Source organism: Arachis ipaensis, chromosome B5 (genome assembly GCF_059453495.1).
Source record: "Arachis ipaensis isolate K30076 ecotype BB chromosome B5, ASM5945349v1, whole genome shotgun sequence".
Taxonomy (NCBI): domain Eukaryota; kingdom Viridiplantae; phylum Streptophyta; class Magnoliopsida; order Fabales; family Fabaceae; genus Arachis; species Arachis ipaensis.
The window spans coordinates 107,770,637-107,782,108 of NC_142440.1; the positions used below are offsets into that span (position 1 = coordinate 107,770,637).

The 11,472-nt window shown below is 41.3% G+C and overlaps 1 protein-coding gene across 1 annotated transcript; it reads right to left on the reverse strand.

The window, feature by feature from the left end:
- Positions 1-10,340: 10,340 nt before the first annotated feature.
- On the reverse strand, positions 10,341-11,198 carry LOC148565307 (uncharacterized). The gene is made up of 2 exons (XM_088487147.1): positions 10,840-11,198; positions 10,341-10,569 (listed from the first exon to the last, which is right to left on the reverse strand). Exons 1-2 carry the CDS (start codon positions 11,196-11,198, stop codon positions 10,341-10,343), a joined length of 588 nt encoding a protein of 195 aa, XP_088343273.1.
- Positions 11,199-11,472: the final 274 nt, after the last annotated feature.

Consider the following 11,472-nt stretch of genomic DNA (forward strand, 5'->3'; position numbering starts at 1 on the left):
GAAATCCGGGATTGTGAGTCCTGAGCACAAAAATAAATGGGAATCTTAACAAGCAAGTAATATTAAATTGCAATAAACTAATTCAAATAACTAAGAAAAATATGAGCAATTCCAAATTAACAAGTAACATCCAATATAATTCCATTCTAAACTAAGCAAATGACTAATACTAAGACAAGTAAGCAAGAAATTGAGTTTTCAAATGTGAATAATAAAAGCAACTCTTGGCTAGGCATGGGAATTGGGATCACCATCCTTGTCTAATAACCATATCTTGACAATTATGAGGAGCCAAACTCATTAAGTCTACTTCTATACTTGAAGTACGTCAAATGGTTTGGTCAACATCAACCCATAAGTTCTAACCTCACTACTAATTGACTTAATAGAAGGTTAGCATCAATGGTTATCAAATTGTCTACTAAGGGCTCCCAAATCATCAAATCCATTAGACCCAATGACTCAAGTTTACCTAATTCCGTTAGCCTAGGTCAAGAATGAAGAGAACTACTCCATAATCAAAGTAAACAATTCAGGTAAGCATTAACAAAAGACATGTTCCAAATAGAAATTAAATTGAAATCAACTAGTACCCACTAACAATTATCAACATACAATCATCCAAATAACACAATTAATCATAGAAATCATCAATGCAACTTCAACAAGTCAAGATTCACAACATTCATGAAATGGGTATAAAATGACAATTGACAAGAATTCATAAAACTAACATAAGATCTAAGTAAAATTATACTAAGGAATTCAAATTGAACAATTAAAACTAGTAATTAACAAGATCCAATTCACAATTCAACAAGAAAAGATCAAATTAAAACTAGATCTAGATAGGAATAAGGGTTTCTCTCTCTAGAAGAACAAAGAACCAAAAATTAGCTAAAAATGTGTCTTAGTGTCAAATGATTGATCCCCCTCTTTCCCCTAGCATCCTTGGGTCTTTTTCATGCAAAAACAACTTGAATTTGAGCCTGATGAGCCTCAGAAATTGTCAGGCACGATTTTCTTTAATGAGGTCACGTGCAGCTTCCCGCGCGTACGCGCCATGCGAGCATGCGTGCCGATTGCTTTTGCGATCCACGCGTGCGCGCCAAGTGCGCATGCACGTCGATAGGAATCTTCTGATCCGTGCGGATGCATCCATCCTTGCGCGCCACTTCCAACCATCCTCATCCACGCGTGCGCGTGGAGTGCGCGTGCGCGCCAATGCTGCTTTTCCAAAATTCAAATCTTCATGTTCCTCCCTTTTGTGCATGATTTCTTTCTCTCTTCTAGGCCATTCCTACCCTATAATTCCTGAAATTACTCAACAAATACATCATGGCATCGAATGGCAATAGAAGGGGATTAAAATATGGAAATTTTAAAGCAAAACAAGCATGTTTTTCATCATGGAGCAATATTAGGAAGTGAACACAAAACCATGCATTTCTTGTGATTAAGTGTGAGAAATATTGACAAAACTCCGCAAATTCTACATAATATAAACCACAAAATTGGGGTTTATCAGCCACCAAGAAAGGCAAGGAGAAAGTTTCAAGGAAACCGGCCGCAAGAAGGGCACCCCAAAGGTCAAACTCTAAGGCGCGCTCTTCATTAGGAGCTAAACCACTATCTAAGAAAGCGAAGGCACCCGCTCCTATTGATGAAAACAAGAAAAGCAAACTGGCAAAGGATTCTTCACAGTTCCCCAACCGCTTCTGTGAACTTGTGTTCCCCTCCATGGTTGAGAGGAACTATCATGCCGAGCATCTACTTGCTCCGCCGGACAAGGTTGCTCCTTGTATTTTACCCCGCATTGAATGGCAAGGATGGAAGTTTCTTCTGAGAAAACCACGAGAGGTCAACCTCTCATGGGTGGTAGAGTTCTACACTAACTACCATCTTCCCTCTCTTCAATCGATATATGTGCGCCGGAAGCAAGTCTCAGTTTCAGAAGAGGCTATTCAGCATGTGCTTAATGTCCTACCAGTACCAAGTGACATGGATGGCTACCAAGAGGTCTTACGTCAGTGTGAAAAATTTGGATTTGATTGGGACTCGATCCTCCGAGTCATTGCTGAACCAGAGACATTTTGGACCCATGGTCGGTTCAGGATGAGACCCAAGTGCATTGACGCTCGCTTTCTCACTGTAGAAGCTAGAGCTTGGGCCCAGATCCTATCCCACTATGTGCTACCTAGCACCCACAAGTTGTCTTTCACGGCGGATCTTCCTTTGCTTGTTTGGTGTGTTCTCACGGAAAGACCGGTAAACATTCCGCTTCTTGTCAAGCAAGCGATGGGACAAGTCCACGCCCGGGGCAATTTGCCATTTCTAGCATTGGTATCTGATTTAGTTGCTCCTGCGGGTGTTCCTTGGGAAGATATGGATACAAAGGCTATCATTCTGGCTAAGCGCAATGTGGTCCCAACTGGAAAATACTTACATCTTCCCATGAACAACCCAAGCCTTGACATAGCCCTTCCATCTACTATTCCTTCTACCTCATCATCACCACCACAGCAAAGATCCACACATCAAAGGATAGAAGATCTACACCGGAAGATTGATAGATATGAGCGGCGCAATCAACACCGATACACTTATATCAAGAAGCTCCTGCGTTGTGTTACCCCTAGCATGGAGGAACCAAAAATATTCACATCCACCTCAAATCCAAGTGATGGGAGCTCTGATGGAGGGGATAGTGAAGGTTCTGGTCCCGACCGTCCTTTGCGCATTGTTGGTAGCACGGAGGGCCGTGCTAAATTCTAAGTGTGGGGAGGTCGTTCGACCGATCTCCATGGGTAACAATCTCTTCCTTTCAACACCCATGGATTTATCTTTTGCTTAGTAGTTAGTACATTGCATGTGTAGTTAGTTTTGCTTGTAAATACTCCTTGCACGATAGTTAGTTTCTATAGAGTTGCTTGGTCAAAATAATGACTTCATCCCCAAGAAATTGTGTTTTGGGGTACCCTACCAATTTTGAAAAAAAAAAATTTTTTGCGGAAAACTTGCTTCGAGAATGTATTTTGGAACATAGTGATTGAGCTAAGAACACAAGCATGTAAGTTTTGAGCCTATTATGTGGTTATATCTTCTAACCACTATTTCCCATTCTTGTGTGCATTATTCTCTCTATGATTGTAATCCTTGCTTTGTCTGATTCTATATGTCCATTACTTTGTGTATGAATACATTTACATGATTGAGGCCATCATTTCAATAGTCACTTTTCCCAAACGGCCTTAACTCTTTTATCTACCATTGCCAACCAATTTTGAGCCAATGATAAACCCTTTTTGTTCTAAATATAGCACATCAACAACCCTACGTGAAAAATAATGAATGTCCCTAGATTTGGATCCTTGATTAGCTTAGGTAAGTTAGGGTGTGTGTCATCAAATGGGAGGGTGTACTTGGGAACTTGGGTAGATATAAAGGTGTGTATTTGTAATTGTAATTGGAAATTTTGAGAAGTGGGAACATACTCATGTATTGGATGGTTGAGCCATGTGCATTGGAACTTTTATACATGAAACCCCAAGAAAGAGGGGACCAAAAAGAAAAAGAAATTGTATGTGTATATATGAGAATGTAAGAAAAAGAAATAGAAAAATGGAAGAAACAAAAATAGAAAAAGAAAAAACAATGAAAGGGGAAAAAAATGCCCCAAGACAAAGTAATAATAACAATACACATGGGATGTGAATTGGAAAGAATGCATGAGAATGCAAAAAGTGAAACCCATGGGTAGCTAGGTATTGTATTACAGTTGTATAGGTTGTCTTATGTGTCTAGTGGGATCTTAGGTGAATCAAGGACTCAAATTTTAAGCTCACTTGGCCATATACATCTTTACCTTCACCCTAGCCCCATTACAACCCATGAATAAGACCTCATGATACTTGTGAGCATGCATTAAGTAATTGTTGATTGTTAGATGAAAGACAAATATTGGAACGCATGATTAGGAGAGGATTGAGTGATGAACCCTATACACTCAAGCGAATAGAGTAGATACACTTCCGGAGAGGGTTCGATGCTCAACTCCTTGTTCCTGGCTTTCACAAGGGTTCATCTAGCAAGTTATATGCACTTCATGTTGATGTTCAAATTGGTAGGATTCATGAAATACATACCACTTTCACCCCATATGCTCATATGTGTTCTTGGAGGATAGATTTACCCTTGACCAAGTAGATAGATAATTTTACTTTAGTTGCATGCATTCATTTAGGAAAATTGCATTTCATAAACCCTTTCTTACCATGATCCTTGGTCTTTTTATTTTAAGCATGAGGATATGCTTGGTTTAAGTGTGGGGAGATTTGATAAACCCCAATTTTGTGGTTTATATTTTGTAGAATTCGGGGGTTTTTGTCAATATTTCTCACACTTATTCACAAGAAATGCATGGTTTTGTGTTCTCTTCCTAATATTGCTCCATGATGAAAAACATGCTTATTTTGCCTTAGAATTGCTATATTTTGATCCTCTTTTATTGCCATTCGATGCTGTGATGTATTTGTTGAGTGATTTCAGGATTTATAGGGCAAGAATGGCCTAGAAGAGAGAAAGAAAGCATGCACAAAAAGAAGAAACATGAAGATTTGGATTTTGGGAACTTCAGCATCGGCACGCACGCGTGGATGTAGATAGTTGAAAGTGGCGCGCAAGGATGGACGCATCCGCGCGGATCAGAGAATTCCCACCGACGCGTACGCGCACATGGCGTGCACGCGTGGATCACAAAAGCAATCGGCGCGCACGCACGCATGGCGCGCACGCGCGGAAAGCTCACGTGACCTCATTAAAGGAAATCGTGCCTGGCGATTTCTGAGGCTCATCAGGCCCAATTTCAAGCTGTTTCTGCATGGAAAAGACCCAAGGATGCTAGGGGGAAAGGGGGGATCAATCATTTTGACACTCAGACGCAATTTTAGTTAGTTTTTGGATTCTTTGTTCTTCTAGAGAGAGAAACCTTTGTTCCTCTCTAGATCTAGCTTTAATTTGATCTTCCCTTGTTGAATTCTAAATTGGATCTTGTTAATTACTAGTTTTAATTGTTTAATTTGAATTCTCTAGTATAATTTTGCTTAGATCTTGTGTTAGTTTTATGTTTCCTTGTTGTTTGTCATTTTATACCCATTCCATGAATTTTGTAGATCATGATTTGTTATTGTTGCATTGATGATCTCCATGATTAATTGTGTTATTTGGGTGATTGTATGTTGGTAATTGTTATTGGGTACTTGTTAAATCCAATTTAATTAGATCTCTTATTAATGCTTACCATGTGTTTGATGAAATGTTTCCTTTGATTATAGAGTAGTTCTCTTTACTCTTGGCCTAGGCTAAGGGAATTGGGTAAGCTTGAGTCATTGGGTCTAATGGAATTGATGATTTGGGAACCCTTAGTGGTCAATTTGATGCCATTGACACTAGCCTACCACCAAGTTAATTGGTAGTTAGGTTGGACCTTATGAATTGATGTTGACCAAACCATTTAACATACTTCAAGTATAGAAGTAAACTTAATGAGTTTGGTTCCTCATAATTGTCAAGATATGGTTATTAGACAAGGATGGTAACCTCAATTCCCATGCCTAGCCAAGAGTTACTTTTATCATTCATAATTGAAAACCCAAAAATCTTGATTGCTTTGTCTTAGTTATAGTTACTTGTTTAGTTAGAATAGAATTACATTGGATGTTATTTGATGAGTTTGGAATTATTCACTTTTTGTTCTAATTATTTGCATTAGTTTCTTGCATTCCAAGATTACATGCTTGTTAAGATTCCTAGTTTAATTTCTTGCGCATGACTTGCAACCCCGGATTTCTAACCAATATTGAAGCACATGTTTGCCTATTCTTTGTGAGATGACCCAAGGTTTGAATACTTTGGTTACTTTTATTGGGGTTGAACTTGTGACAACCAAATTCCTTCTAAATTTGATACTCGAGTATTGTTGTTGGGAAGAGCTATACTTGCAACGGGATTTTATTGATAAATTCTATACCAACATAGTCTCTTGAGGTGCATCAATGGGTCATATTTAAGATTCTCAAGGTGGCTCAAATGATCCGCAACTAAATTTTGAGACCCACTTCGATCCCTAATCTCAATGTCGAACTCTTGCAAAAGCAAGATCCAACGTATGAGCCTAGGTTTCGACTCATTCTTTGTTAACAGGTACTTTAAAGCTGCATGATCCGTGTATACCACTATTTTGGACCCTAGCAAATAAGATCTGAATTTATCTAAAGCATAAACAATAGCTAGGAGTTCTTTTTCTGTAGTGGTATAGTTGGATTTTGTCGCATCCAATATTTTTGAAGAATAAGCAATGATATAAGGGAGTTTACCATCGCGCTGTGCAAGCGCGGCACCTACAGCATGGTTTGACGCGTCGCACATTATCTCGAATGGCTGCGTCCAGTTGGGGCCTCGCACAATCGGTGCCGTTGTAAGAACTCTCCTTAACTCGTCAAACACACTCACACATGCATTGTCAAACTCAAAGTCCACATCTTTTTAGAGCAGGCGCGACAATGGCAAAGCAATCTTTCTGAAATCCTTGATAAAGTACCTGTAAAATCCTGCATGCCCCAAAAAGGAACGGACCTCCCTCACAGATGAGGGGTGAGGTAAATTGGTGATAATATCGACCTTGGCCGGGTCTACAGAAATGCCTTCATTAGATACTACATGTCCTAACACTATACCTTGTCTCATCATGAAGTGACATTTTTCAAAATTTAAGACAAGGTTAGTGTCAACACACCTAGCTAAGACTTTGGCCAAGTTCTCTAAGCAACTATCAAATAGAGTTCCAAAAACACTGAAGTCATCCATAAAGACTTCTAGACAATTCTCCATCAGATTGGAAAAGACACTGGTCATACACCGCTGAAAAGTAGCAGGTCATTGCATAGCCCAAATGGCATCCTTTTGTAAGCAAAGGTGCCAAAGGGACAGGTGAATGTGGTCTTTTCCTGATCCTCGGGAGCAATGTGAATCTGGAAGTAACCAGTGAAACCATCAAGAAAGTAATAATGGGATTTACCCGCAAGTCGGTCCAATATCTTGTCAATAAAGGGCAAAGGGTAGTGGTCCTTCCTTGTAGCGGCATTCAACCTTCTATAATCAATGCACACCCACCAAGGGTTTTGTACTTTCTTGGTGACCACTTCACCATCATCCTTTTTAACCGCAGTGATGCCCGATTTCTTGGGAATAACCTGGACCGGGCTTACCTACTCACTGTAGGAAATTGGATATATGATACCCGCATCAAGTAGCCTAGTGACCTCTTTCTTCACCACGTCAAGGATGGTGGGTTTGAGCCTTCTTTGCGGTTGTCTCACCGGCCAAGCTCCCTCTTGGAGAAAGATACGATGCATACACTTACAGGGGATAATCCCCACAATGTCAGCCAAGCTCCAACCAATTGCTTTCTTGTACTTTCCTAGGACATCTAGGAGCTTTTCTTCTTCTTGACTCGAAAGCTCACTAGCAATAATGACTGGGAACCTTTGGTTGTCCTCTAAGAAAGCATACTTCAAATGAGATGGAAGAGGCTTCAATTCACTCTTTGCCTCAAGTTGAGGTTCCTTTTCATCAAGCTCCTGGAGTTCATTCTCAACAGCTTTCTCTTGTTCACGCTCTTGGTCATCCGTCTCTTCAACAATAGGGTAGCACGACTTGTTGTGCTCTTCTCTTCGTACCTCCGCTATCACCTCATCGATTACATCACATCGGAGAACGGAATGCTCTTCGGGAGGGTGTTTCATGGCTTCTTCCAAATTGAACTTGATAGTCTTGTCTCCAACCTCAAAGGAACATGTGCCGGTGATGGCATCTAACTTAAATTTAGAGGTCTTTAGGAAGGGTCTATGATGACTTGCATCATCTACCCTTCTTTCTTGCATAAAGAAGACCATAAAAGAGCATAAATCTCATTTAATCAGTACAATTCTTGTATTATTTGATGAATATTATGGTACACTACTTTGAGATAAGTTGTGCTGAATTTCAGGTGAAAAAGGCATCAAAAATGGGTAGAAGACAAACAAGAAGCTGGGCGTGTGAAACTGGCGTGCCACTTGGGAGCAAACGCCACAAAAATGCCCTGGCGTGGCACACCAGGAGCTAGGCGTGGCACGCCAGTACTAAATTCTATAGGGGAGATCCAAGCATGCATGTGGGCGTGGCACGCTAGTACAAAATTCCAGAAAGCAACAATGGAGGAAATGAAAGGGACGTGGCACGCAAGGTTGGGCCTGGCACGCCTAATCCATCAACTACTATGGGCGTGCCACTTGAGCAAGGGGCGTGGCACGCCAACTCACCATTCCAAGAAGAACCTCCACTATGGCGTGCCACTTGGTATCGAAGGCATGGCACGCCAGTTCCAAGAAGTCACTTGGGCGTGCCACTTGAGAACCCAGGCGCGGCACGCCAAGCTTGAAGAGTTTACAAATCCATGGGCGTGTCACTTGAACAGCATGGCGTGGCACGCTGGTACAATAATCCAGAGAAGGGGCTGAAGGCAATTGAAGACTGGGCGTGTCACTTGAAGTCGAAGGCGTGGCACACTAACCTCTCAACCTCACTTAGGTGTGCCACTTGAGCAACCAGGTGTGGCACGCCAATGCACAAAGATAACAAAAGCAAGGACTGGGCGTGCCACTTGGTGTCGAAGGCGTGGCACGCCAACCCAAGCATGTCACTATGGCGTGCCACTTGAAGGCTGAGGCGTGGGACGCCAACTACTGGAACCAAGACAAGATCATGGGCGTGGCACACCAACCTTTAGGCGTGGCACACTGGTATAAGTTTCCAGAGAGGATGAAGGAGGCCAATTGCATGGGGCGTGCCACTTGGTATCGAAGGCGTGGCACGCCACTTACTATTCTTCACATAGGCGTGCCACTTGAATCCCAGGCGTGGCACGCCAGTGCCATTTAGAGAGCAAAGAAGCATTAGGGCGTGCCACTTGAGTTCGTGGTGTGGCACGCCAAACAGAGGAACCACTCACTCATAAAGGGGCGTGGCATGCCAGACCCTGGGCGTGGCATGCTAGCTCAAGTTCCCAGAGGCAAAGATAAGTGAGAAAGACAAAGGGCGTGCCACTTGAGTTCGAAGGCGTGGCACGCCAACACAAGAATTCCAGTATGGCGTGCCACTTGAGCTCGAAGGCGTGGCACGCCAAGGTTGCTAAAGAGACAAGCGTGCCACTTGAAGGGCTGGGCGTGGCACGCCAAGCTAAAATTGAAGGGCACGTGACACGCCACTAGAGTGCCAATCACACGCCAGCTGGGAGATCACACTTATTGAGCTTCTGTTCCCTCCAAAAATGTCATTTTCCTTTTTCACTTTTGTAATTCTTTTATTTTACTAGGAGTAGTATAAATACCCCCAAGGAGTACTAAAGAAAAGGGGGTTAAGCAGTTCATTTTAGATCCACTTTTACACTTCACTTTTGAGTACTTTTTGAGCTATGAGTAGCTAACTTCCCTCTCATTGAGAGAGGGAGCTCTGTTGTACTTGATGGATTGATAATAGTGAAATTCTTCTTCTCTTCATCTTCTCTTTGATTTGCTAGAAGAAATTTCGTTCTTAATACTTAGTGTTCAATTATCCTGGAAAATAGATTGAATGCAATTGGGTTTCATGGGAACCTTGGGAAAGGAAACATGAAACCATGCTTGAAATCCCTTCTCACACTTGAGTAGAATCTGGGTTTTGGTGTTTGGATATGTGACATATAATCCTCCCTCTACTTGGACCTATAATGGTGTGTGGTATAATCAAGGACCAAGCATATCTCTTTTCATGAGCAATTAGACCAAGGAATTGGCTATTGATAAAGATCTGAGAGATTGAGTCACCAAGGGATTGGGGCTCAATCAATCATGATTGCCAAGAAGTCAATGAGTTGCATGATTGAAGAGGATATAAGCTAGATTTAATCCAAAGAGACAACATCTCCCAATCTCAATGAATTTCCCCATTCTTATCTATCCATTTCTTTACAGCTTAATTTTATATTCAGCAATTCCCCATCCCCATTTACATTCAAGTCATTTATGATTCTGCACTTTATATTCTGCCATTTCTTTTTCTGCATTTTATTACTTTTCTTTATATTCTAGTCATTTACATTTATGTCATTTACAATTCTGCACTTCACAATCTTATTGATCCGCTTGACTAATTCATCAATTAATTAAAACTGCTCGAATTTGCCAATCTCTGTGGATACGATCCCACTCTACTGTGGGTTATTACTTGACGATAATTTTGGTGCGCTTGCCAAAAGAACTAATTCACCAATTTTTGAATGGGGTGTGAATTTTAGTCATCAGTCTACCAAGTAGAACGGAGGAAGAGCTTCTATTCTCTGTTGGAGGCATCTCAAGGATATATAAGTCAACTGGAAATACCAAGTCCTTGATCGCCACAAGTACATCTTCCGCTATTCCCAACACAGTGATCACACTCTTATCGGCTAAGGCAAATTTTGCTTTCGACTTCTTTAATGGAGCTAAATTCAACCGCACAAAGATAGATAATGGCATGATGCTTACACAAGCCCCTAGATCACACATACAATCATGAAAAGTATGCCCACTAATACGACAAGACACCAAACACGGTCCAAGGTCACCACATTTTTCTGGAATAGGCTTCATTAAGGAAGAAATAGAACTACCCAAGGATAATGTCTCCAACTCTCTTATCCTATCCTTGTGTGTACACAAGTCCTTCAAAAATTTTGCATACTTCGGAATTTGTTGAATAGCATCAAGAAGTGGTATGGTTACCTCGACCTTCTTGAACACTTGAAGTATATTTAAATCAAACTCCGGAGTCTTCTTTGCCTTCTTCACCATAGAAGGGAACGGGATAGGAATGGATTCGTCCACTATAGCTTTCCTCTTGGGTTCCTTAAGGCTTGCTTCTTCTTCCTCATGCCTTTTGTCTACCTCCTCTTCTTCACGTGGAACTTCAACAACCACTTCTTCCTCATGAATGTCTTCCATGACCCTTGGAGGTATCTCCTCCAATGTAGTTCCCGATCGTAGAGTGATGGCGTTGAGACAGCCCTTTGGATTTGGGAGGGGTTGGGATGGAAGATTAGAAGAGCTTGAGGGTTGGTTAGTGTTGTTGTTTGAGGAGGACATGGATAACTTTGAAATCATGTCAGTGAGATTGGCTAATTGAGCACTCATGTTAGCATATTGTGCACTCAAGGTATTGAATTGAGACTTGTTATTCTCCTCTTGTTTTTCCATAGTAGCTCTAAGTTCATCAACTTGGTTGGTGGAAGATGAAGAGGCTTGGTTAGAGTGTTGTCTTTGATGTGGTGCTTGGTACTTGGTGTAGTTGTTTTGGTTTTGGTTGTGATGATTTTGGTTAGCTTGGTGGTTGTTGTTGTTATGGTGGTCTTGGGATGAA